Source organism: Trematomus bernacchii, unplaced genomic scaffold (genome assembly GCF_902827165.1).
Source record: "Trematomus bernacchii unplaced genomic scaffold, fTreBer1.1, whole genome shotgun sequence".
NCBI classification, from domain to species: domain Eukaryota; kingdom Metazoa; phylum Chordata; class Actinopteri; order Perciformes; family Nototheniidae; genus Trematomus; species Trematomus bernacchii.
Genome location: NW_022987689.1, coordinates 625,335 through 652,924, shown reverse-complemented (window position 1 = coordinate 652,924; position 27,590 = coordinate 625,335). Strand labels below are relative to the sequence as shown.

The following is a 27,590-nucleotide window of genomic DNA, read 5'->3' as shown; positions in this document are numbered from 1 at the left end:
AAATGTAGTTTGTTTTGCAATAGTTTATCACATACTTTTTAATCATTTGTGATCACATATTGTTGGTAAGATATAACTACAGTTTAGATTAAGAAACTGACTTTCATATTAACTTTATATATATGTTTAAAATGAGAGCCATTGTTTAAAATGCATTAGTGATACTTACAATCACACATTTTTTGAAAAAGCCTGTTGGTATTGTGTCAAGGCAGCAGGAGATGGATTGCAGATGTTGTATAATGTCCTCCAGGTCTTTGTCATTGATCAGATGGGATTGTGTGTCTTTGAATTTATTTTAAGTGGACACAGGGACGACACATTTCCTGTACCAGAGGCACTGACTGCTTGTTTGATTTTCTGAATGTTGTCAGTGAAGAAGGAGGCAATTTTAGTGCAGGCCCTGGTTGATAGAAGTTCAGAGTTTTGTTTTTGGCAAAATATCAGAAATGAAAAACTGTTGTGCATTTTTCAATTATAAATTATAAAAACCAAGCCTCTCTTTATAGATGTCAAAATGAACCTGGAATTTTTTTTTTTGCCCCCTGCGTTCAGCTCACATATTAATGAATATATAATATGTCATCTTCCAGACTATTTGAAGGCAGAAATCCAAAATGAACATTGATGTGGTTATTTTAATAATTTTGTAGAATCTGTAGAATTATCCCACATTTACAAAAAGTTATCTTTAGCTAATGCTGAATTTGCAAATGTAGACATTGAATTTCAGAAAATGTGTAATAATAACACCAAATATTTATTATATACAAATGAATAGGCTTAGCCGTTCAGAAAAAAACTAAAACCAATGAAGGAAAAATGAAAAGAAAACGTGATACGTTAAAGTAACTTTATTGTATGATGATTGACTCTGCAGCATCTGCTGTTGATAGAGCTTCAGGAGACAGTATTCCTCTGATCCCGAGTCAGCACACATGGACAGCTTCCTCTGTAACAGTGAGAGGAGGGTTAGGTCAAAATGAGTGTGTAGTACAGACACAAGGGATAATGTGGTCATGTGGACACTCACAGCACTGGTAGAGAGTGTTGAGTCTGGTCTTATCATTGCGGCTCATCTCCTTAGCGTTGCCAAAGGACACGTTGGCGTTAGGGATGGGGACCATGGTGGGCTGGCCATTCTTGGAGAAGGCAGTCCTACAAGAGGACAGAAAGCAGTTACAGTGAGCCACACACACACACACACACACACACACACACACACACCCACACACACACACACACACACACACACAAACACACACACACACACACACACACACACACACACACACACACACACACACACACACACACACACACACATAATCAAACACACAGTGACTTCATGTTGTTCTCACCTGAAGTACTGCATGACAGAGTTGTAGTCGTAGGGAGTGCCTTGGTTCAGGGTGGATTTCTTGTTGAAGTTGTGCTCCATACCTAGAAAAGATACATTAAAGAAATGTGTAATTACTTTGGTTTGAATTCACTTTTACACAGGATAGAATCCAGCTGCTGAAGAAATATCCCAGTAACCTTGTTAATGTCTTTTAGGACATATTAAGCTCTAACAGACCTTAATTAATTAACCTGTTGTGAAAATAGTTGTCAATTATTATTTCAGTTGTTGTAGATCATGTGATATTGTTGCCCTTGTAGTCCTCCACTATTCACTAGGGAAGCAAGAAATTACCTTCCCTACTGTAGCTTTAAAGAGCGGCATTATGTTGTTAAGGACAATAAGCACGGCAGATTAGCAGAATTGTCTAATATCAAAGTGTTTGCCTGTTTGTCAGGTTGTATTTGTTATGTCATAGTACACAAGGTATCTGTATATATCAATCATTACACCTGCATGTTTGCATGCCTGCATCTGAATACTTGTTTTCCGTTTACCGGCTCTCCTCTCTCCTCTTTTAATCATTGTGAATAACAAACAGCTCCATTACCAGACACGACGTTCTGCAGCAGGACTCTGATGTGTTTGTCTCTGTCAGAGCGGGTCTGCTCGTGGTTGAAGCCCAGAGCGTGGAGCAGCTCGTGCTGGACGGTGTGATGGTAAAGACATCCGCTGCGGGCCAGAGACACCACCTGCTTTCCACCACGACGGCCGACAAAGGACCAGCAGCTGGACAGAGTGAGAGGTGAGTTAAAGGACACTGAGGTGTGAGGAAAGCTTTGGTCTCCAACTCTTTGACAACATCAATTTCTCACCCATTCTGGGACTCGATCTGCAGCCAGTCGCGGTCGTTGCTCCTGGTGGGTCTGAAGCGGATGCAGGAGAAGGAGGAGAAGGACTCCAGTCCACGGGTGATGATGGCCTTCTCGCGGGAGGCTGGGAGGAGCAGAGCACACAATATTTAGCTTATTTAAGAGCTTTTATTTTCTTGAAATTACATCACAGGTATGCTCACTACATCAGATATTCTTTAAAATGGAGTGTAACAACAACTCCTGGAGGTTTGCATTATGTAGTGCCTACAAACCCATAAATGGTCAAATGAGACAGGAAACATGGGATTCAACAAAACCATTCAGATTTGCCTCCCTTCTACGTTACATGTAGGTTCAGTACTGAATATAATATAATCCAATTTATCCATATTTTTCTCACAAGCCAATCAGAGCAGGTTTGTGTTTACACAAACTTAAAGAGACAGGCGCTAAAACGAGTCATTTCAGATGGAGAGTGAACGAAGGTATTTACAGTCAGACATTAAGAGAAACATTATATGTTTTTTTAACTATAAAACATGTAATCATGTTCTAGTAGAAACCCCAAATTTAGGAATGCATCTAAAAATCAGCATTTTATGTGCCCTTTAATTGAGTTATTTCTAGTTATTTAGAGTCATTTAGCCCTGATAGTGATTCCAGTTTAAATGAGAGGAGTTTCTGTTTGCTTGTTTAACGCATTTGTTGGTGTAGGAGAAGAAATAAATTACATAAATAACTGTAATGATACTCCTAATTCAAAGGGCCTTCTCACCTTGGTGATATCATTTTTGTTTTTGAATCCTTATTATGTTTGACCTTTTCTAACCAGTTTTTATTTGTAGTCTGTCATGTCATGACTCCATGGTTCCTGGCTTAGTGGACCTATTACAGTGTTGTATAAACTAGATGAACCCTTCTCCCCTCAGTCTCACTCTCAAGCCTTTTTATAAGAGATGCTGCTACAGGAAGCTGCATTAAAAGTGGAAGCCTAAGGATACAGACAGACATGTTAGCCTGGCTGTGTGAGACTTACAGAAGCTGTTGGTGATGTAATAAGGAATGTAGACCTTTCCATCACTGTTCTTTAACCACTTGCAGCCACGGCTGGTGCAGGGGTCGGCGTTTCTCTCTGCCTCGTTGTCGATGGCGATGTCCAACTCAGTCAGGATGGGCCCATTGTCGGAGCGAACTGAAACACATCACACAGCATCTCAAACTCCTGCTGAGGAGATACTGATAGAAGACGAGGAGCATGGAGGTGCAGCAGCTCACACTCACCCAGATTTTTGTTGGCTCTCTCCAGAATTTCAGACACAGAAAGCTCCTCAGATTCCTTCTCTGCAGAGAGACATCAACAACACCATTTTATTTTGTGTAAAAACACAGCAGCACAAACTGTGCATGTAAAGACTTGAGGTCTGATCATTAGAACAGATACATACCTGCCTGCAGGTTCAGCGTGGGATTAGAGGAGAGAAGACAAACACAGTTTAAATTACAGCTAAAAGTTAACAGAACAATATTTGAGTAAAATAACCATACACTGTGTCTTAAGGCAAGCCACTACAGGCAAAAACATAATTTGTTATACGCTGGTGAATTTTAAGAGTTTGGGCTATTTTGCTTCCTTCAGACAAGTTGTGGAATCCAAAATTCACATTAATAGGTTTTTTTTTTGTTTAACAAAATTATTTTCCTATTAGTGTCTTATTTCTCCTAAATATTGTATTCATGTAAGTTTTCAAATGCCTCAGGCATTAAAACTATTAGTAGTACTTAGAGATTATTGTTCAGCATCATCAAATCTAATGTGTGGTGCAGATCAGGTATCATCATCTGTGACAAACTTCTCTAAAAACTAAAAAGTAGTGCAAAGATCATACATAATGGTCAGCTCAGCAGATTTACATTTTTTTTAATAAAAACGCATCTCCCAGCAGATGGGAAGATGAGCGGTTTCATATAATATACAAGAATCCTTTCATCAAACATGCATTTTAACATGAAATATGAGCAGATATCACCCTGCCATTGCTCCTACCTCAGTGTCGGCCCAGCAGCAGGCAGACAGCAGCAGCAGAGCGAGAGCGGAGAACCTGAAGACAGACATCCTGCAGGACACACACAGCTTCACTCAGCGCACAGACACACACACAGAGGAATATACACACTGAAACAAAGTGCACAATGAACTCACCTTGGATCGTCGGTGTGGATTAGTGCAGAGGAGGTCTCTCTCCAGCTTTTTATATACATTCAGCTGTGTCTGTCAGCCCAAATATGGAGTATCTGAGTACAGCAAGTCACAGAATCAGCTAAACTCACAGGGTTATCTGCAATGTACAGTATGTTCCACATATACAGGTGGGAAATGAACAGCTGTCAACAATTCAGTTGTCAGCATTTAAGTATATGTATGAAATGAGAATGTCTACATAGAAAGAATAACCTGCAATTACACAATTACATTAAAATGTTTCCATTGCAGACAGATCAGTTAATTAAATCTCAACACATTTCCCTAAAGGTTCATATAAAACTAAACCGCATTAGTAGTTCTGTTATAAAAACAAATATTGAAGACAATAAATGTTTGTAATAATAATTGCAAATTATATTTATTGCTACGGTTAAAAGAGGCTGGATGATATTGTAACATTCCCAAAATGTTTCTGCATCTGAAAGTTGTTTTGTGTGCTGTTCTGTGTTTATTGGACACACCTGGATTCTGATTGGACAATACATTGATAATAGAGGCATACTGTGAATACCAAAGGCATATTATCTTGGGCAAAATATATATATATTTGTCTTTTGACCTGTGTCTGACCTACTGCTAAATTATGAACCATCCAGATCTCTCAGGTCTTCAGGGACTGGTCAGCTTTCTGTCCCCAGAGTCAGAACTAAACATGGAGAAGCAGCATTCAGTTATTATGCTCCAAATATCTGGAACAAACTCCCAGAAACCTGCAGGTCCGCTGCAACTCTTACTACTTTTAAATCCAGGCTGAAGACTTTTCTTTTTGCCGCTGCTTTTAATTTAACTATTCACATCTTAAACTGCACTGTAACTTTTAACTTTTATCCATGTATTTTTTCTTTTAATGTTTATTTTATTATCTTTTCTTTTTAATGACTGATTTTAAATGCCATTTTCATAATGTCTTCCATTTTTGTAAAGCACTTTGAATTGCCTTGTGTTGAAAGGTGCTATATAAATAAACTTGCCTTGCCTTGCCTTTTATCTAGACAGTCTATCATCACCACAAACTCTACTCTTAATGCTAGCTACATCTATTCACCATGTTAAATGATTATCAATACCTATATTATATTTAGCTTCTTTTTGTTGTATTTTGTTTCGTCATTACAGATCTCTACATGGTTTCGGGGTGACTTTGTGTTTTTTAAGTTATTTTTAACAAATTGTATTGTACCGATAATTCCTGTGTATCATTAGGACTTTTTCATAAACTCTATTTGAAAAGTCTCTTGGAAAAATTAGTTTGTGTAACACTCTTCATGGTTAGGAAGTATTTTCTGCATATTTAATAATGTATCTATCTACATTGCCCATTGTCTGGGCCCCTATCTCAAGCTTCCAATAGCTTATTGGGTTTCCCATTTCCCATTTCCCATTTCTCCATTATGTCGTATGATTGATCTTATATTTGGATTTAAACTTGTGTATAAATAAATAAATAAAATTAAATGAAGGGATATTTTATTTTTCTGTTGTGAGGGAAAGGTCGGTTCAGGAAATGAAATTAGACATGTGTTTTATTAAGAAATGGTGCAGCGGAAACACATTATAAAATGGCATTTAAAAACATTTATTAAAAAGCAAAGAGAATAAAATAAACATAAAATAAACTAAAATAGAATAATACATGTATGAACTTACATAAATAAAAGTTACAGTGCAGTGTAAGATATGAATAGTTCAATTAAAAGCAGTGGCAAAAAGAAAAGTCTTCAGCCTCGATTTAAAATGAGTAAGAGTTGCAGCAGACCTGCAGGATTCTGGGAGTTTGTTCCAGATGTTTGGAGCATAGTAACTTAATGCTTGTAAGAGCAATTTTGGTGAGAGTTCATGTTTGTGTTTTGGGCTGTCACAATTTGGTGTTATTCACTGTGTGTGCCTTAGGGTGTCGCTGTCCGAGTCCCTATGGCACACACAAACAAGCTGCCAGTTGTATATTTGTAGCTTGGTTGTGTAGCATTATTACATACTTATTATATACTTTTGAAAATGTATGGAAGTGTTTCTATCCAGGGGGTCATAATAACGCCCTCTGCTCTGCACATCTGTGTCATGTGTTTGTTCATTGTTATGTAACATACAATTCATGACAAAATGAAACAAATAAAGACAATAAGTGAGTAACAATTGTACAACACCCTGCTGTTGTCACGCTGTCCACAGGACCTTTAAACACTAAAACAATTATTTGTGCCTCATGTTATGTCATGTCTCGGAAGATAATTGTGAAAGTTTATTCTTTAAATTAGTTTTGTCATGTCCCTTTGTCCTGTGCCTTCCTGTTTTATTTTGAAAAGTAATTCTCCCTCTCGTTTCAGGTCTCCATGCTCCCCGCCCCTATGTGTCTCCTGTGTTCGTGATTGTTTACCCCGCCTTGATTGTTTCCACCTGTGTCCCTCACCTTGTGTATATATTGTTCTATTTCGTCCCTACTGACCGCCAGAGGCGGTGCTTTTAGCACTGGATATGTCCATCGTGCGCATGCGCAGTACGAGTACCAATATCAACAAAGTCACCTGTGACCCACGTGACACCGGCTATATCAGCCAGTGTCATCAGAGGATCTGTTCCTTTCATCTTCTCGCTGCGCGAGAGTACCGTGGCTACACTATTGTAGCCTACAGCGTTCAGTTGGAACGTTTGGATTTAAGGATTTCTCTGCATCCAGCTGGCTGTGTGTAGCTTCGCGACTGATCCAGTCGGAGCCGCGGGATTACCCGTCCTCCAGGAGCTGCGGCCGGCTGCGCAGAAAACTTCAACGGACAGGTTGGTGTCGGCTTGGTCGGTGACGGCAGTGTTTCCACTCCCTCTCCCAGCTAGGTTGTCCTGATTTCTGTCTTGGTTGCTACCTGGCTTGAACTTTCTGGTGACGGTAGCGTTTCCGCCCCCTCTCCCAGGAGTTGCCCTTGTTGCGCTCTCTGTACTTTTCTGATAGCGCGGCGTTGCGCCAAGCTATCATTAGCATCCTGAGTTCCAGCTTTTGTTGTGTCCTCTTGTTTAGCTAGTTAGCAGTAGCGCGGCTCAGCCTAACTGTGTCCTGCCTGGTCAGCCACTTTGGCTGACGCTTGAGGTAAGCACCGGATTACCCGTGCTATTTTTTCTTTAGAAGCAGTTTCCTTAGCTTGTTTCGCTATTTTACTCAACCAGTGAAGGCAGTGTTTTCACCCCCGCTCCTGGTAAGAGTGTTCCTTGACTGTGAGCAGCAGCCGGCTGGCTAGCTGCCCTGTTAAGCTTCCTTATTTGGTAGCTCTGTGCTTCGTTTACTTAGCTAGGTGAAGGCAGTGCTCTCGCTCCCCGCTCCCTCTGCTAGTAGCTTCGCGCTTTCGTTTACTCAGCTAGGTGAAGGCAGTGCTCTCGCTCCCCGCTCCCTCTGCTAGTAGCTTTGCACTTTGATTTACTTAGCTAGGTGAAGGCAGTGCTCTCGCTCCCCGCTCCCTCTGCTAAGTAACGCGGGTGTAGGACATTACACCCCTCTTGTGTTCGGCGAGTAGGAGCAGGGCTCTACTCCTTCCGTTCAGCAGGTAACTGGTGAAGGCTGTGTTCTCGCACCCCGCTCCCGGTTACGCTGCATCCGGCTACCTACATGATGGCTCATCCATGTAGCGCCTGTATGGCTTCTCTCGAGCCCGAGGATGGCCACGACCGCTGCCTCTCTTGTCTTGGTCTCGAGCATTTGAGGGAGGGTCTCACGCAGGACGCCTGCATGAACTGTAGCTGCATGCCTTGGGCGCTTAGAGCAGCCAGAGTCGCAGAGGTGGAGCGTCTGGCAGCAGCCAACGGACACCTCTCCTTGTCGCATCTTCCCCCAGGTCAGTTTGGCCGTTCCCGGCGACCCGAGGGCGCGATGGCTACGGGTTCGCCCCCCAACAGGCTGTCCTCTAAGGTGGATCGGTTAGCTGCCGACATGGACATGATGAAGTCGCTCCTCTTAGCCCTTCAACCAGGGGCCGGTATAGGGGCTGCTGGCTTGCCGCCTGCCCCTCCTTCGGTTGCCGCACCTCTGCATGAGGATGCCATGTCACTAGCAGCCTCGGCTAACCTCTTCAACGAAGAGGTGGAGGACGAGGCCCCGCTCACTTCCGGGGAGGCTTCCCACTCCTCTGCTCAGGGCTCTCTGCAGGGCGTGGAGGACGCCTCCATGGCGGCCATTATTCGTGCGGCCCTGGCACACTTGCAGCTTCCTGTTCCGCAGGCCGACGCAGCTCAGGCTAGCGCCTTCTTCAGGCGTAGCCCTACCCCTGTCCCCCTCACTGTTCCTCATTCGGAGGAGTACCTGAGGGAGCTCCATGCATGCTGGAGAGACACCAAGACCCTCTCCCGCTTCAGCTCTGATGCCCGGACCCTGGCTGCCATGCAGGATCCGGCGAGGGTGGGGCTGGGTCGCATGCCACCCATCGAGCCTGCCATCGCCTCCCTGATTCTGGCTCCTGATGAGGCCCTAAGGCCTGATGCCAGGTGCCCTCTGCCTCAGTGCAGGGTCACTGACGAACTGCTCTGTAAGGCCTACGACGCAGCGGCACGCATGGGTCGTATCGGGAACTTTCTCTCCCATCTAATGCTGGCCGCCTCCGCCTCTCTGCAGCAGGCTCCGGCTGAGCCTTCTTTGCTGGGCCTCAGTGACGCTTCACTGCAGGCCTTTGCCCTAATGACTAGGGAATTGGGACGAGTTATGTCCCTACTGGTGCAGACTAGACAGACCAGGCAGCAGCTCTCGGGTCTACGTAGGCCTGTGCCTACTCCCAGCAGGCCCAGGGGCCCCTCTAGCAGCCGCACTCTGCCACTGGTTTTCAGTGGTGGTCTGCGGAGGTCCCAGCGGTCTCCTCAACCGCCTCCTAATGACTTTCGTGCCCCCGGTCGCCAGCCCGCTAGGCAGCCCCGTGCCCCACAGCCTTACCGCCGCCCCCCAAGGGGTCGGGGGGCTAGGCCCTGAAGTCCCTGGGCCGGTCGTCGGCTGCTTTTCCCAACAGCAGCTCAGCTACTGGGTTGCCTGTACTACCGACCCTTGGGTGGTTTCCACCCTAACCCAGGGATACGAATTGCAGTTTCGATGCCGGCCCCTAGCCTTCGGCCGGGTCAAGATGACAGTTGTCAGCGACCCGGCGAAGGCCTTAGCTCTGGCCCAAGAGCTGTCCGTCCGCTTGGCCAAGGGCGCAATCGAGCCAGTGGACCCCCTGCTTCAGTCCGGGGGGTTCTACTCGGCGTACTTTCTGGTGAGCAAGAAAGTCGGCGGATTTCGTCCAGTACTGGACCTCAGAGGAATCAACAGATTCCTGAGGGTGCTGCCCTTCCACATGCTGACCACAGCAGACACCCTCCGTGTTGTCACACAGGGGGAGTGGTTCACAACCGTGGGCTTGAGGGACGCCTACTTCCACGTGCCGATTGCGTCCCACCACCGGAAGTTCCTGAGGTTTGCCTTTCAGGACCAGCATTATCAGTTCCGGGTACATCCCTTCGGTCTCTCCCTCTCTCCAAGGGTGTTTACCAGGGTCGTGGCGGCAGCTCTCGCACCCCTGCAGGCACAGGGCATGAAGGTCCTGCCGTACCTAGACGACTGGCTGGTTTGTGCGCCGTCCCGGTCCCAAGTGGCCCAGGATACGGCGCGCCTCTTATGTCACGTAGCCCGGTTGGGCCTGACAGTAAACACCGGGAAGAGCTGCCTGGTCCCACTTACCTGGGGTTGGTCCTAGATTCGGTCGCCATGAGGGCCTGCCTAACACCTCGTCGTGTGGACGACATTTCCCACCTTCTCCCCATCTTCAGGCTGGGCAAGAATGTGCCTTACATTCAGTTCCTCCGGCTCTTGGGCAGACTGACGGCTGCCTCAGCCGTTGTGCCCTTAGGTCTGCTGTCGCTGCGCCCTATGCAGATATGGCTGAACAGCCTTCACTTGGACGCCAAGTGGCACAGGCACAGGAGGGTCAGGGTGTCGCGCCAGTGCCTTCACTCTCTGTCACGCTGGAGAAACAGGGCCTATCTTCTGATGGGAGCGCCCATGGGCGCCATCCCATCCCGCCGGGAGACTGTCACTGTAGATGCATGTCTCTCAGGGTGGGGTGCGGTGTGGCAGGGCAGGACTGTTCAGGGTCTGTGGTCCGCCCAGGAAGGTGCATATCACATCAACGTGCTAGAGCTTCGCGCTGTGCTGCTTGCGCTCAGGCACTTCTTACCCCAACTGACGGACAGGCATGTGCTTGTTCGTTCGGACAACATGTTAAATATTAATGTATTATTCTGCTACATTTCTTCTTTTTTAGATGCACTCTATTGTCAGTATAACTATGTGAAATAAAATATTATATATAAGGTCATTTATATGTATAGAGGATTTGTGAAGGAATGTATGCATTGTAACATTGTAAACTATGCTGTGGATTTGCACGTTGCACGTCTTCTAATGCTATTTAATGTTTAGAGAGACAAACCATGTTATGTCTACTTGTTTATTGATTTAGAAAAACGTATATTTACTGTGTTCCCCGTATTATTTGATCAGTGAGAGGAACTTTACCTGTGACTCTGCTGGTAGTGCGTTTGTGAAGGTGGGAGTGGACTAATGTGCTAGTTAACAACATTGGACATGCTTATTAGCAATTAGTCATGTGTTTGTTTGTGGGCTTTCAGGCCCAGGTCTCTACTTTAACTATAGTTTTATTTCTGGGTAAGTTTAACATATCAATATATTTTTATTTCCAGCTGACCAGGCTTCATGCTTGTTGTGATTTTCTGGTCTGATTCAAGCGGAATATTTTGTGTCAGTGAATGTCACAAGTCACATGTTTTCTTTAGTCTGCATTACAGTATATTTATTTTATGTAAGCCATCCCCAGGTGTCTTCTTCTGACTGTCAAGCCTCCTGATCCTGTGATCTCCCTTTACGATAAAGAAACTAAGAATAGTCATAAGACTTGTGAATGACCATCATGCAGAATATAATGATTTCACAGAATATAAAAACTGTGTTAAAATGTGTGTGAATTCATAATCTGATGATGCAGATGACAGAAAGATATTTATCCACTGAACATGCAGAACACAGAACACGAAACAGGACAGACTCAACCATTACAATCACATCAGCAGATGAAGACAAATCAACCCTTAAAACTCATCTGTTCAACATCGCCTTCCAACAATAACTCAATCTCCCCCCCCCACTTACACTTCCATTTCTGACCCCTGTTTTATGTTGATGTTTTTATGTTTTATGTCTTGTCCTTGTATGTTTCTTTGTAAAGCGACCTTGAGGTTATGAAAGGCGCTATATCAATTCAAGTTATTATTATTATTGTTATTAAAGGGAGGTTTATAAACGTATATAACATTTATCTTGATTTTTTCTATCCTTCTATGAAATCAATGTGCCAATCAAATTTTATTTTTCTACCATAGCCTAAACTTTACCCTTACTCACCTGGCATAAAAAAGGTGTTGGTTGCTTGCATGTGACTTAAATCTAGTTTTACTTGCCAAATGAAAAGCACTAGGAAATGGTATGCCCAATAAGAGTTCTGATCACATTTTCTTCCACAAACTTTAGGCTCAAAGTTCGACATTTAGTCAAAGAGTAACGTTTCCTGTCTGCAAGGCTCGTAGTTTGAATATCAACTTTCTTTGACTTAAATAATAGCATCCTGTGTGACTAATTTCCTCGACGAGGACGTCAAAGGTGCACAATATTAACTGCGTCAGAAAATAGAAAGCCAAACTTCAGGCCCATCCACACTGAGCAAAGGTGAAGATGTCTTTTATAGTTTAGGGTATCAAAGTTAAACGTTTAGGAAATGTTGATTTCAACCCAAACGTGGGCTTTTTCAGGGCGTGACTGAAATGAGGAACGTTTTGCTTCCTTATATAGTGTCTACGAGGCTTAATACACCAGTATATCACACAATACAAATATTTATTTCATGATAAATAATAAATATTCTGTAGCTCATGTAGGAAATAAGTTGCTTTAATAAAAATAAAAGAAGAAAATAAAATCAGCAAATATACTGGGACCAGTTAACAACAAATGAGTTTCCTCATTAAGACCTGTTTTTATTGATTATGTCCGTTCACTTGTTTGCAGACAGATGAGTGAGTGTAATTTTAATCCTAATATTGTCATTAAGTAAACAAATAATGTTTATATCTATTAATTCGAATATGGTCTCCCTATGAGGTCTGCTCCATGTTTTTATATTATTATATCCAATGTGCCACAAAAACAATCAAAACAGAAGTACAATAATGGAATTTATTCAGAACACAATGAAAAGTTCCTGTGCTATATAGAAAAAAATACAACGTTTTGTCTTTCAAAATGTAGCTTTTATTTAGCAAATCCATGTATATAACGGGACGGAAACTTCAGCCGACACAAAATGCACATTTCAGATTCTGCAATCATTTGCAGGGAGAAAGTCCAACTCCAAGGCAGAGCCATTCGTTAGTGAACTCCATGAAGCCTGGAGCTTTGGTGAGTCCACTTCCTGTAACAGCAAGAAAATATCTTGAACTATAACCGTTAAAAACCACAGATAGGGACATTTCAGGACTGTATGCTGACCCAATTATGCAAGAGTATTGGTCACATTTAGACTAAAATTGATTTAAATTGTTCTCAAAATAATCTCAGTTATAATATCACTTGTGTGTGAAAACCACCTACCTTGAATAACATTGTGGAGGTTACAGTAGTTGGTGCCGTTATCAAACAGGCTGAACCAGAACGCGGATATGGATGAACCCTGACCAGCAAACAAATAATAAACATGATCGTTACATTTGTTAGGAGGTTTATTTAAAAAAGCTACTAATTAAGATTTAGTATTTAGTTAAAAAGTATTTGTCTCACCTCGACGTGGCAGCCCATGCTCATCGCCGTGGAGATCATGGTGAAGTTAACACTCTCGACCTGGCCGACTGCAGAGGTGTGGTTGGCCTGAATTAGGTCTGGAGTCACTGAGCTCAGCTGGATTAGAAACACAAAAATAAGTTATTGCAGTTCTTTAATAACTATGACATAGTTCCTTCATGTACCAGCCTTCAAAATAAACCTGTGAAACTACATGTATCTTCAAGTTTCTCACCTTGTAAGAGCCCATGGCTTTAATCTGAGTCACGAGGGCCATGTTAACTTGATCACATGGCACTGCAAGCAACCTGGGAACAAAGGAGTGTCAAATATGTCAATTTCTTAACCGACTATCTGTATATTTATTTGCCTATATACACCTTTTGGGCTTTTATTGTCATATTTTACATTATAGCTTACTGTAGATCCCCTGCATGAACACACAGTCTGCATAAACCATCAAATAAGGAAACACATCTTACTAACACTTGATCACAAATAGATGAAGTCTTACCAGACAATTCTGCAAAAGGCGTGTGTCATTTCAGTTGGTCCGCCATTTATGACGACGCACATTCCCAAAAAGAGAGCGCAGGCCACAACCAAAGTCCTCACAGCCATGTTGAAGTTTGTTTCTTTTGCCAGAGTTCTCCCAGACTGTGTGAACGTTTCTGGTTCAGGTTTATATAGAAGACTGCATGAAAAGGAACAACTGGCAGACCATTGGCTTGTCATGTGGACCCGTGGAAAAGTGATTCGCATGACACTTCAGATGGACTGCATGGCATCTTTCACGCCAGCAAGGTTGGATTCGACAGCCTGGATTCAGCAGTGACTGCCAACTAAGAAAATAACCAATTTAAGTCTGTACTTTCTGAAACATATACCAATAAATGACAGGTTTTCTTCTTATTCATTTGTTCGACTATGCTCGAATTGGAGTTTATTCTTAAAAGTATCAATCTTTTTGTTTTTAAGACCAACCACTGCTCAAGATGAGACTGACGTTTACATTTATGTTACATTTGCTTCATTTTGGACCAAATAAAAAAGGATATTTCAATGTTGCTGATTCACAGCTGCTAAGAACTATTAATCAACTCATTGTTTGGTTGATGAAATGTCACAAATGAGTAAAGATTCTAAAAATATATTTAATTTACCCAGGAGCCAAAGATGTACAGATTTCACACTCCAAAAGTCCTCTTCTTGAACGCCTGTGTGTTGTTAAGTCTAGAGATCTTTGGGCTAAGGGCCTTAGTCTTTAATATTCTTCAAACTTTATTTGTCACTGATGGTAAATTGGTTTTGCAGCATAGTGTGCAACAACAAAAGAACATGAAACAACATTAGTCAGAGTAGCACAGACTCAGCAGCACTGCATCAATGAAAGAGCAAATTCCTTTGAATAGCAGTAAGAACAATACATGACATCCTGTCAGCTCCATGCATAGAAATACAACTAGTAACTCAGTGATGTTTGAATGCATATTTTTTGACATCACAGTGCAGTACTTTGAAAAAAGGTTACAGTACAGTAACTTCAAAAAGCTCTTACACCATAAATCTCAAATGTAAGAATAATGATCACATTTTCTTTTCTGTTTTCCTGTCCTTTGAAAACATGTGGCTCTGTTTAAACTCCATCGTTATCAAGGACGAGGTTTGCAATTCATCGCAATGTCATTGTTCTTCTAATACTGTTATATCTTGAAAATACATGCCTATTGATTTACAATGATTTAGGCTCTAGACAGCCTAACCAGCGTAACGATAGATAAAAGACCAGAAACAACAAGCAGAACACCACAGTCAACCACTGCTGGCTTTTATTGTTATTTATGTCATTTAAATTGACTTAAATCACCCCAGTCCCCCTCAGGCAACAGCAGTACTGTGTGCATGCTTCTGCTCATAGATAGTGGGCTACAGTGGTAGAGTATAACAACATAAATGTACCCAAATACTGTACTTAACAACACATGTGGGGTATTCTTACTTTATCTGAGTATTTTCTTCTCAAGCCACTTTATATTTGTATTATACATTTCAGGCGGAGATATTGTACTTGTTATACAATTAGAGAAATGTCCCTCAAGAAACATTTTCAATTTGTACTTTAACTAAAAGTCTGAATACTTCCAACAATTAACAAAATGTGATATTTTAATACCAAATCAAACTTCAAAATAAGTGCCTCATCTCTGTCTGCAGAGGGCACCAGACCACAACACTCGGACGGACATGGAATTCATTCAAAGCCTCTGTCAGTGCAGAGATATCAGGCTCTTTCTCCTTAGGTAGCAAACATTGTCTGCCTCAAATTAAGTGCGTAGTTGATGAAAATGTAACATAAATGTTAAAATACATAAATGCAGATTAGAACAAAGAAAATTCAGTATTTAAAGTGAGTTCAGTTGTGATAGTTGGCATAGGCCATGCTTTCAAAACATGTCCAAATGCTGATGGCTCTTTTAACTGCCTGAAAAATCATGGTATCTCCAATAAGCTCCAGTAGAAAACAGGCCATGCATTAAACTTGAAACTGTGTAAAAAGTCCCATGTCATGGCCATTTCTACAGATCATAATTCCATTGTTGAGGTATACTAGAATAGATTTACATTGTTCAATGTTCCAAAATAACATTGGTTTCTCATACAGCATCTCTGTATAGTATGTGTATTCACTCTCTGTCCTAAACGGCTTGTTGGAGCTCCTGCTCCCCCCCTGTGAGCCCACTGTGCTGTGATTGGTCAGCTCGCCCACTCTGTTCTGATGAGTCCACCACTGTTACAGCGGAACATCAGTGATTATGTGTTACAATGGCATTTGTTAGCAACCAGAAAATGACACCAGTAAGGACAAACAGATGAGAATGCTGCGTGGGGTCTGGGTGCCGTGTTGGCGGGACGTTGCACGGCTCGCTGCTGCGAGGAGCGGACAGTGTGAGCTGGGTTCATTTCCTGCTTGCTGCGTGGGGTCTGCGAGACAGCGAGACATCGCGAATGGACGCGGGAAGCTGAGGGGGCTGCAGCACCCCCATCTGCGAGGCTCCACTAGCACCTGCACCCCACCCCCCCGCACCCCCAAACGCGGCGCACCTACAGAAGTGTAAGCGCGCCACAGTTTCGCCGCTGAGAGAGTGTGTGTGTGTGAGGAGCTCCACGGATTGGTCCATTTGGACCAATGGGTCCATTTGGGAATGGTGACGTCACTGTACCCAGGAAGAAAAAGAGAAATCTCCAACGAGGCGTTCTGGGGCAGCATAGACAGGTCTTTTCTGTGTTAGAGTTTTACTCGCTACAGGGTGCACTTTGAGGGTTTGTGACTTTGCAGACTGTTTACATGCATAAAAACCTTCATAACACACAAGGGGACGGGTAATAACCAGAAAAGTATGACATGGGACCTTTAATGTCTGAGCTGTGTCTCAGGAGGCCTGCCCACATGGGAGAGGTGGTTTTTAGTCATCTCTCTCCCTGAGAAGCTCCCTGTGTCTGTCTGACACATGTCAGCCGTACAGAGAAATGGCAGTGACGATATCCCATTGTCACTAATGAGGAACCCTGCAGGGTGATGGCGCTCGAGGCTTATGAGCAAGATCACTCCAAAAACGGATTTACCATAACAAAGTATAATGTTTCGACATTTTATTTGCATTTCTGTGGCCTTGTTTTTCTTCCGTTTGTGGAAGTCACTTAACCCAAAAGGTGCTGTTAACAAGTTTTGTTTTCAGTTTAACCTTTTTATTTCACAGGACCTCATGGTCTGTGTTTGTTATTAACTGACCCTTGAGGCCCTGGCTTGTGGAGTTATTTCAAGTTTTAGCTTCAGTATTGAATGTGTTGACATAATTTGACCATAAAAGTGACCAACAGCACACTAAACATACTGTATACGGATCAAGCATAAGAGACTTTATTTATAGGGCACTTAAACAGCCAAAAGTGCTCTACATACATGCAAAACATAAAATAAAAAGGACGATAAGTGTTTAAAATGAACTAGAAAATACACAACTGCTGGTGGGTTTTGAGTGGATTTTTTACTATATGTGTTCACAGAATAGGAGCCACAAATTCAAAAGCACAGTGTCCTTAAGAGGAGACATGTTGCTAAAACAGTGTAAGAGGTATTGACAGCAATCTGTACATTTCAACTCGAGACAGAATTGGCCTTTCAGCCTTATCGGCTCCTGTCGTGTTTTTTGACCATGGTAAATCTCTTTTTTTAAGACATAAATAAAAAAAGTTACTGCATATCGCCCCGAATCCATTCTTCACTTGTCAGCAGGAAAAGACGAAGAGGGCAAGGCATGGCAACTTTATTTATATAGCACATTTCGGCAACAAGGTATTTCAAAGTGCTTTACATAAAACATCTAAAGCATGGAGACAAAGTGCCAATGAAGCACACAATAACGCCACATTCAAAGAAAAAAACAACAAATAACAACTCAGAGTAGAATAATGTAAACAAGCCAAAATAGAAGGATAGTGGTCTAATGGATAGTGAGGTGGGCTGAAGATTGGAAGGTTGTGAGTTCAAATCCCGCCAGGAACACCACCACTAGTGTGCCCTTGAGTAAGGCACTTAGCCTTCAGTTACTCCAGGGAGAATGTCCCTGTAATTGGTCATTGTAAGTCACTTTGAATAAAAGCGTCAGCTAAATGTAATAGAATGAGACAGTACAGTGTAAAAGGGAATTTTGATTAAAACCATTATTTCGATTTTATAAAAGATCAGCATGAACAATCACAGCTGCTGGTCGATCTACAACGTGTGATCTTGCCAGCAAATGGATGGCTGCAGTTCCACAGTGTGCGGATGGTCAGTTGCTCAGCAGTTTGCATGGTCAGTGACTGGCAGCTCCCTGCCACAGCAGAACAAATGCTGCTGTGGAGTCCATCTGCTGAGAGAGGAGCACAGAGAGAGCCACGGTCTGTTTCCCACACCCCGCATCATCCTCACATGTTCATCTAATCCCATTACAGATGACAGCTGATAACATTTAAGAGACAACTATTTGCCTGTACTTGATTTTGTGTAGTAGCACTTGATTTGTGCCTAAAGGTTTGATTTTTGCAATATCTAATAAGTCAACCTAAAAATCAGGAGTGTTTGATATAAAAACAAAACTATGACTCTAATATTTCAACAAAATGTAACAAGATATTTTAACCTATTCAGATTTCTGTTTAGTAAATGTATGCAAATCAGCACAATATTAATAACATAATGACTCTTTTGCATATTTAAACATAACATTTCAGGTAACTTGTAATACAAAACATTTATAATACACGTCTTAATTTACTATGTCAACCAGGGAAGTTTAATTGTGACATCTTTAAATTGTAATTTTTTTATTTGTTATCCTTTTCAATCATTTATTACACACTATGTATTCACCTATTGTTTATATTGGTTATCATAAGTAAAATCAACGTTTTTTTAAATAGCAAAAGAGGAAAAGTTTAAAGCTTAAAACTCCATAGCCTACTTATATTCTTTGTTTTGTCTGCCAACACAATTGATAATGAAATCAACGTATATTTATTGAGATTGCTGTTCAGCCAGTTGTAAACATAGCAGGGTTATCAAGGCGTGTGGTGCAGTGGAAAGAGCCTTGGTGTTGGGATCACGGGGTCACAGGTTCAAACCCCACTGTAGTCAGCATGCCGTTGTGTCCCTGGGCAAGACACTTCACCCCAAATTGCTCCTGTGGGGATTGCCCACAGTATTGAGTATGTAAATCGCTTTGGATAAAAGCGTCTATCAAGTAACATGTAATGTTATGCTGAACCTGTAGTCACGTGATCTCTCGCGATGATTCACACTGTTCTCGCACTGTATTGCTCTGTTTGTTAATCCGTAAACGTAGCAGCTGCCTGTTGTTGAACTGGACCGATATAAGCAGAAACAAGGTCAGCATACTGTCTGTCAACATATTACATCTATTTTAAGATTTAAGTCAATGCTCACCTCCTTGTGCTGCAGCTATGGTTTTACTGCACGTTGTTTTTGGTTGATTTTAGCGAGTTACACTTGCACCCGACGTTACTCGTAAAGGAGCGACTATTGAAGTGTTTATGCTACTAATGATTTGCAAATAGAGCATGTAGCTTTGAAGCGAATATATAAATGCAACTCCTAGACGGACTACATGGTTAGTTCTACTACTAAAGATAATAACTTGTACTTTACTTACCTCGTTGAAGTTAGTTTTAGGTTGGATATTCGACAGACTGTCACTCCTCTTTTCCTACGACCACAGCCCTCACTTGTAACGATTTAGGGATCGTCAATAAATTACCACTCAAATAAAACAACAACTATGTTAGAAATGACACCTTTCTGATTACTTATGTGACATGAATTGATTTGACAAAATATTTTGAAAGAAGACCTTTTTTTAATTTGACTACTAAACTGAACACGTTTTTATAGGATTTCAGGGCTTTTTCTATTTTATGTGAATATTTGAAGTTCAGATTTGGTTATTTAAGCATCTCTTTTATTCTATTTTCATGACTATATTTATATAAATATTTAAATGTTCAAAGAGTTATTCATATAAATAGAAAAAGCACTACAATGAAAAAAAGAAGCATGTCTTATTAGTTCAGTGTAGTAATAATAATAATGTAGTATGGTATCTTTACTGGTTTTTGTTTTCACTATAGTGGGCAAGCGAGCATGGAGATACTAAAAATAACATTGATTTTGCTTTACTCTAGCAGTGATTTATGATGGCCCCTAAATAAAACCCTAGTGTTAAGATCTAGGGCTCAGTGAGTTTACCATGCTGTAACTGCCTTACGGTCTGTGAAACTGAAGCAGGAGTGAACGTCTGTAGAGTATCCAACCTAAAACTAACTTCACCGCCGTTTGCACTTTGCATTCCAAAGGTCCCTTTTCTGCATTCACTGTGAGTTGAACCTGGTCAATCAGTTGTCAGAGCTTTGTTTTACAAACAAGGAAGAGGCTTTTGAAGTGTAAGGCTAAGTTGAACGACATAAACTACTGTGAGCCATACTCTGTCCTATATGTGTTTCTTATTGTCTGATTACTGGCTCAAAAGTTTCACCTTTTATACATTTTTTTATTTTTTTATCTGGTTATTGTTAGTATTATTATTATTATTATTATTATGAATTACTGTATCTTATACATTCCCATTTGTTTTAAGCAGGGAGGTTTCTTAAAGGGGACCTATCATGCTAAATGCACTTTTGTACGTCTTTTATACATGAATATGTGTCCCCGGTGTTCCAGGGAACTCACCAAGTGTCAGAAAACACAACCCTCTCTATTTTCCTCCATACCCAAATCTCTAAAAAAGGGGCTGCAACGGATCTGATCAAAACTGACCCAGATTTGAACACTGTCCTGACGTCAGGACGGTGGCGCTACGGCTATTGGGCCAACTCCACCAATCAGGAGGAGACAGCCACGGCCATTGCCGTTCGAAAGTGCTGGAGACGCTGTAGTACATATGCCAGGCCAGTAGATGGTGCTGTTCTCACTGAATCTGCCCTTGCACAAACAGAGCTAGAAATTGTCAAATTGAGCAAAATGAGGCATGGCTAAAATGCATGATCTGTTTGGTATTTTGAAAAAAAAAAAGTATAAATATGCCTTATATAGGTATGGTCCTACACTATATTATTCAAATATAGCATGATAGGTCCACTTTAATGTATGCATAACTTAAATGTATTAAATCGATACATATATATTAAAAAGTGTGTGTCCCTCCAGGTTGTTGGAATCGCTGAACACCAGTCATGTCAGAGTTGAGTGGGAAGGTCCAGACCGTCCTGGGCCTGGTGGATCCGGACCAGCTGGGCCGCACAATGACCCACGAGCACCTGACCATGACCTTTGCGTGCTGCTACTTCCCCCCTCCTCAAGGGGACGAGGCGGTGGCTGAGAACCCGTTCCAGATGCAGCACATGCACTGGCTGAGGCAGAACCCCTACAGCTGCCACGAGAACCTGCTGCTGCAGCAGGAAGTCCCCGCCGTGAGGGACGAGCTGCTGGCCTACAGGAAGGCCGGCGGGGGAACTATCGTGGAGAACACGACCACAGGCATCGACCGGGACCTGCCCACCCTCAAGCAGCTCTCCAAGGACACAGGGGTCCACGTCATAGCAGGAGCAGGGTACTACGTGGACTGCACCCACACTGAGGCCACCAAGAGAATGAGTGTGGAGAAGGTGAGGCCCAGTCTGGTTATGGTAGCTGCCAATCTGCACGAAATCTGTCATTCAATCTGTCGAAAAACATCTATATTGTGGAAACTTAAAGAGATAAATAGTCCCCAAAGGCATCATTTGTGTATCAGTTACTCACCCAGTTCTAAATACACTCAGGGTTCACAACACACTTCAAACAGATACTAATATCAGCCTAAATACATGTGTTAAGAAGTGCGCAGACGACTGGATAAATAGGACTTTTAATTATACTGCACTCGCTGCTAATTTGCTTCTAAAGGGATGTTTTGATATATTTTTGCTGTTTAAAAACTGCCCCGATTTACATCAATGTATAAAGAATCTCAGATTTTGGATTCTTTCTTCACAGAGAAGGCATGCAAGAAAAAACTAAATCTTTAAGAATGCAAGCTAACATGGAGCGATTAATAGGTATAAGAATGGTCTTTTGTGGAGTGAAGTATTCCTTTTATCAGTGTTTTTTTTTTACATGTGTGTGTCCTAAATTTGCCACTGGTACTGAATGCCTCAGTCATAAGACAGGAAGGACATCCTGCAACAATTTGTAGTGCTGACTATTTGAAATGTCCCCTATTCTCTCACCACATTCTGTTATTTTCCATCTCTGTATTAATTTGAACAGGTTATGGCTGCTCTGTCTATCCCTTTAGGAGTTATGCACTAAGAATCGGCATGCATTACATTGCATTACATTACATGTCACTTGTTAGACGCTTTTATCCAAAGCGACTTACATACATTCAATACTGTGGAGCAATTTGGGGTGAAGTGTCTTGCCCAGGGACACAACGACATGCTGACTGCAGTGGGACTCGAACTTGCTCTCCTCTGATTCGAAGATCAGCGCACTACCGCACTGAGCCACAGCCTCCCTGCAATCTTCATAGATGTTTAAATACTATAATTTAAACATGCTCTTTCCATGTGCATTACCCCTGTTGAAGGGACAGAATCTAGAAGCCAAAAAAGAGTCATTTTAATGCACTAATACGTTAGTAAACATTTTTTATTTCCTGCCGGTCAGCTCACAGACATCATCGTCAGCGAGGTGCTTCACGGCGCCGACGGTACTGACATCCGCTGCGGAGTGATCGGAGAGATCGGCACCGGCTGGCCCATCACTGAGAGTGAGAGCAAGGTGCTGAGGGCCACAGCTTACGCTCAGACACAGCTGGGCTGCCCTGTCATCATCCATCCCGGCAGGAACCCCGCGGCTCCGGCTGAAGTCCTGCGGATTCTTCAGGAGGCCGGTGGTGACATCAGTAAAACTGTCATGTCACACCTGGACAGGTGAGAGGTCCATAGAAAACAGTTAGGGATTGTTGACAGTGTATTCAGCCTTTAAGATATAAACATTATTGAATTTAAAATCACAATTACAATTTTCACTCAGTATTTCCTGTCCTACATAACTTTTGTTCCCAATACTAAACAAAATACATTTGAACATTTCCCAGGAAAACAGTTCCTGTTAACCGTCATAATACGATCCAGCCGATTTCCTGATGGCATACATTGTGAAATTCAGTAAAGAAGCAGCTACAGGCTGCATATTTAAAGTGCTAACATCCAGTGCACATTCAGCTACTTTTGACCTCTACACTCATATCTATCTTTACTCTCCGTCACTGAAAAGCTTTGGACTTGGACACAGGATAAACGTTTGCTTTTAAATGTAGCATCTATCACTTTTGTTCCAGTAACCTTTTCGGCTCTTCCTGCAGGACTATATTTGATGATGGTGAACTGCTTGAGTTTGCGAAGCTGGGGAGTTACCTGGAGTACGATCTGTTTGGAACAGAGATGCTGGACTACCCCTACAACCTGGAGGTGGACATGCCCAGTGACAGCCAGAGAGTGAAGGCGTGAGTAACACAGAGCAGGGTTAAACTTTCAGACTTACATTGTGATGGTATTGTGACGAGAAGTGCCAAACGGGAACAAGTGTGGTCACATTGATAGGGTCATGTTACAGTTTAATTATACATTTATTCTTATTGATGTAACATTCTCTTGCACTATTTGATATGTTTTATTTGTTTGATGTCCTATATATATTAATGTTCCACTGTTGAAGGAGCCTGTGACCTAAGTCTTTCATTGCCATATATACACTGTAGCTAATGTGCAAATGACAATAAAGCCTTGAATCTTGAATTGAATCTATTTATCTATTCTATATCGCTACATTAGTGTATATCACTTAGAGAAAAATTATATTCTACTCCATGAGGAGAGGAGACAGCGTCCTATCGTTTTTTCACAGAAAATGTGAGACACTAATCTCCCACTACTGTGACGTAGTGCGTCAACAGGAGTGATGAATGATTCGCCACATGTTAGCCCACACAAACAATAATGTGTTATGTTTAAGGTCCCTCATTTTGTTTCTTTCTCCATCCTCAGCTTGGCGTTCCTCGTGAAGGAGGGCTACGGCGACAAGGTACTGGTCGCACACGACATCCACACCAAGAACCGTCTCACAAAGTACGGCGGCCACGGCTACTCTCACATCCTAAAGAACATAGTGCCGAAGATGCTGATGAGGGGGATCTCGCAGCACCAGGTGGACAAGATCCTCATCGACAACCCCAAACACTGGCTGACCTTCAAATAAGCAAGAAAAGGGAGAAAACCAGAGAGCAATTTGATTAAGCAATCTTTTATCTTCACGGCAAAAGATCTCACAATGAAGTCTTAGAATGAAGACAATGAGATGTTTGCAATAATCACAGTCCAAACTCTTGTTTAAATATGCTTTAAGATGCTAAAACCAATGAGCTTGTGTTGTTTGTGGATTAATTTGTCACCAGTGTCAACACTTATTGTCTAGCATTGTCTTTCGAATGGAAAACATTAACAGGCTGTTGTTTCATCCAGCGGAGAGGCTTTTTTTATATAGAGGCCCTCATTAATTAAAACTTGATTTTATATTTGTGATCATACATTATTCACTTTGTCGAAATAAAGCTTTAGAGGTGCCTCAAAGCACTGTTTTAGTCCCATTTATGTCACCAAAAATCTAATTGTCTTGCGAATGCAATCTAAAACAAATATTTGTTCTTTCTCTGGAGGAATTATCTACAGTTGTGCTCTCAAAAGTGGTGCCGATTGATTTTTGTTCAATGTCAATGTTGTAGCAAAATGCAAAGATGTTTTTGGAGAATAAATAATCAGCGTGGCAGTAATCAGTATGCCGCTCTGCTCTCGATGCGGCTGTGTTAGATGAGTTGTCCTGTTGCCCCTCAGTGGGTGTCTGGGTGTCAATGAGAGGCTGACTGGATGAAGGACATGTTCTCCTCTCATCTGGGAACAGGTGGCCTCACAGGGTGACTTCGCCACATGATCAATGGCATGATCGCCACAAGTGACTGTGCGCCGTGAAAAAACATCTAACTTTGATTAATCTTCAGAGAGGATTACAAAATGAGACAGAAGGTTTATTTTTGACATGATTTTGTACACATTAGTTGACAGTCTTATATGAAGGGGCTTCACAATCGGCGGGCGGATCGATGAACATCAAGGAAACATTTGTGACTGTTCAGTTTTTGTGATGGTGACTAAGCACCAGACCATCCTGTTACCAGCTGTCATATTGAGACGAGTTAAAATGGTTATTTTGTCACAGTGCTTCAATTTGAACACCAGGATGGCCCTTTACAGAAGGGTTTTTATGCTTCACAGAGTTCAAATGTCATCGTCTATAATCATGCATTACTACGGCTTTTAAAATGTTCACTCAAAATGCAACAACCAACAATTATTTTTGAAAGATAAAGCTAATGGACTAATAACAGTGTAAAGAGAGTGGTGATTGTGTGAGTATCTATAATTAAGTGCTGAAGGCCAATACATTGAACTTTCAGTCTACATTCACTCATATGTTACCACGGCAGCATGTACAGTATGTTTTACACATCAGCGAACTAACAGTTCATTCAGGGTGCAATAGCGACACAAACAATCTCACAAGTGTACAATTCAACCCTGTATAATTTAAAACAAGTTATTCTGTAATTAAACAGTGAGCTCTTTGCTGTTTCAAAGTACAGTTCTTTATTTATTTTTTTCAAATGACGTCCTCCACATCCTTCTGGACATTTTTGCAGGATGTAAATGGTGAGCTCTGCCTCTAATAATCCAGCTGACAGTGATTTGAGCATGAGCAGTGAAGTAAGCTATATGCAGAGCAGATCTTTACCCCCTTCAGAGGATCTGTCCAGTGTTTCAGTCAGCGTACAACATGAAGCCGGAAAAAGTGCTGTACTTGTTGTTGTTGCCCCCGTGCGCCTTTCCACCGTCCAGCTTGATGTAAATCTCGTCCCCGGGCTCAAGGTGCAGGACAACACTGTTGCTGGCGTAGTCGTAGTTCTGGTCGGCGTCCTGGGCGATGGCACTGGCTCTCACCTGAAAGGGAAACATTTCTGCTGATGAAACATGTCTTTATTTTAAATTCAGAACCGAGGACAGCTCCATCAGTGACGACATTTCAAATGTGGAACAACTTTACTGAAAGCATGTTTAAATATCTGGAAAATGTGTTCTCTTTCAACCGTGCCTAAAACCTGTGCGTAAAATGGAGAAACTACAGATTGGTTAATCAAATAATGTCTTTTCCCCGTGTATTCAAAACACAGACTAAATAGTAAAGCTATAACAAATTGTAATATTGGTATTTTATTAAACCATAAAGTGTCTTACCTGGTTGTTTTTGCAGAGGTCAGCCCACATGCTGGTTCCATCTCCTCCTCGCATCAGCACATGGTAAACAAAAAAGTAAATCCCCGGTATTGAGCAGGTGAATTTCCCTGAAGAGGGGTCATAGTGGTTGCCCAGATTTGTGACTACGTCGTCAAATTTCAACACTTCATATCCCTCGTGCTGCTTCTTCAGTCCTGCATAAAACGCAATCTTTGGGATTGTGTTGTAAGTAGCAGCACTGATGGCTCCGTTAGGCCCGTTTAATCCAGGTGCTCCGGGTGGACCCGGTACCCCTCTAGTTCCGGGCGGACCACCAGCTCCAGGGGGCCCGGGCTCGCCAACAGGACCCCTCGGACCCATCCTCCCGACGCGCCCCGGCTCTCCTTGAGGACCTTGGATGAAAGTCGGAAGCGACTGAGCGAGTCGGTTCTCTTTGATGGTGTTGGTTGTCTTGGCTGTGGCCGTGGCCGCGGTCCCGTGGGAGTCGCACACCATTTGACAGGACCCCAGCATCTCGTAGCGGGCAGGTGTCCCGGCGGCGTTCACCACCACCGGGATCAGAACCACCAACACCAGCACCAGCGCGACACCACAAACACCAGTTGCGATCATCTGCACTCTGCGGATTCGCTGTGTTCTCCGGAGCTGATGGTCTTCCAGCCTGCTTGTTGACGATATTTTGCAGAGAGAATAATTGCACCTGCTCTCGTGTTATACCGCAACTGCTGGAGATAAAATAGTCCTTTAAATTTGTGTGCACAAAAGTAACCATCCACAACTTTTACGCGCTGCAAAAACTCTCTAACCGATTCATCTCAACTCTCCCCCTGTGAGAAAAACAACAACAAAGACTAACAGGAAAAATGACACAATCTGCGTTTAATTAGAAAGCCCAAAGTCAGCTGCTCAAGTTTCTGCCCTCCACGGTGCCACAGGAGAGAATAGGCTAGAAATAAACCGTTACTGCTTCTGTGTTTGGAGAGTGAGGGGAGGGGTGGAGGTGATGGATGGGATAGAATCCATGCATTTCTTCAATCAAAAGAGAGGAAGGGAAACATATAAAAACACTGATGCAACTTTGAAGCTATGAAACGTGACTGCTTTATTTTATGCATTTGTTTGTTGAGTCAGGAGTTAACCTTATCATTAAACAGGGTTTTAACACCACTTTTATATTGATTGCTGTAACGTTACATCCCACAACGTGTTATTAAAACTCAAACTAAAAGGTCTTCAGCATAATTAGGCCCATTCAAGACAAAAAAAGCTATACTCCTTTGGCACCTGGTCACACCTCAATGGCTCCCTGTGTCC

At 42.3% G+C, this 27,590-nt stretch overlaps 3 protein-coding genes across 3 annotated transcripts; 1 reads left to right on the top strand and 2 right to left on the bottom strand.

Moving 5' to 3' along the window:
* Positions 1–908: 908 nt before the first annotated feature.
* Positions 909–4,347, bottom strand: LOC117488877 (low choriolytic enzyme-like). The gene is made up of 9 exons (XM_034138029.1): positions 4,262–4,347; positions 3,663–3,666; positions 3,499–3,558; positions 3,254–3,409; positions 2,218–2,338; positions 1,953–2,131; positions 1,362–1,443; positions 1,034–1,158; positions 909–952 (listed from the first exon to the last, which is right to left on the bottom strand). Coding segments are annotated over exons 1-9 (798 nt in total). The 5' UTR covers positions 4,331–4,347; the 3' UTR covers positions 909–950.
* A 14,828-nt stretch (positions 4,348–19,175) lies between these two features.
* On the top strand, positions 19,176–25,369 carry pter (phosphotriesterase related). The gene is made up of 5 exons (XM_034137116.1): positions 19,176–19,256; positions 21,094–21,551; positions 22,597–22,862; positions 23,297–23,437; positions 23,979–25,369. Exons 2-5 carry the CDS (start codon positions 21,120–21,122, stop codon positions 24,187–24,189), a joined length of 1,050 nt encoding a protein of 349 aa, XP_033993007.1. The 5' UTR covers positions 19,176–19,256; positions 21,094–21,119; the 3' UTR covers positions 24,190–25,369.
* Positions 24,999–27,208, bottom strand: LOC117488291 (complement C1q-like protein 3). Its single transcript, XM_034137117.1, has 2 exons — positions 26,277–27,208; positions 24,999–25,982 (listed from the first exon to the last, which is right to left on the bottom strand). Exons 1-2 carry the CDS (start codon positions 26,886–26,888, stop codon positions 25,803–25,805), a joined length of 792 nt encoding a protein of 263 aa, XP_033993008.1. The 5' UTR covers positions 26,889–27,208; the 3' UTR covers positions 24,999–25,802.
* Between the last annotated feature and the right edge of the window lie 382 nt (positions 27,209–27,590).

What these genes read in the sequence shown, in the direction of transcription:
- LOC117488877 (XM_034138029.1), bottom strand. Translation starts at nt 4,330, where the DNA reads ATGTCTGTCTTCAGGTTCTCCGCTCTCGCTCTGCTGCTGCTGTCTGCC. An exon ending in GAGAGCCAACAAAAATCTGG is followed by an intron (nt 3,410 to 3,498) that starts GTGAGTGTGAGC and finishes GATGTGTTTCAG; the next exon opens with TTCGCTCCGACAATGGGCCC. An exon ending in CAGATCGAGTCCCAGAATGG is followed by an intron (nt 2,132 to 2,217) that starts GTGAGAAATTGA and finishes CACTCTGTCCAG; the next exon opens with CTGCTGGTCCTTTGTCGGCC.
- pter (XM_034137116.1), top strand. Translation starts at nt 21,120, where the DNA reads ATGTCAGAGTTGAGTGGGAAGGTCCAGACCGTCCTGGGCCTGGTGGAT. An exon ending in GTCATGTCACACCTGGACAG is followed by an intron (nt 22,863 to 23,296) that starts GTGAGAGGTCCA and finishes CTCTTCCTGCAG; the next exon opens with GACTATATTTGATGATGGTG. An exon ending in GACAGCCAGAGAGTGAAGGC is followed by an intron (nt 23,438 to 23,978) that starts GTGAGTAACACA and finishes CTCCATCCTCAG; the next exon opens with CTTGGCGTTCCTCGTGAAGG.
- LOC117488291 (XM_034137117.1), bottom strand. Translation starts at nt 26,888, where the DNA reads ATGATCGCAACTGGTGTTTGTGGTGTCGCGCTGGTGCTGGTGTTGGTG. An exon ending in ACCTCTGCAAAAACAACCAG is followed by an intron (nt 25,983 to 26,276) that starts GTAAGACACTTT and finishes TTTCCCTTTCAG; the next exon opens with GTGAGAGCCAGTGCCATCGC.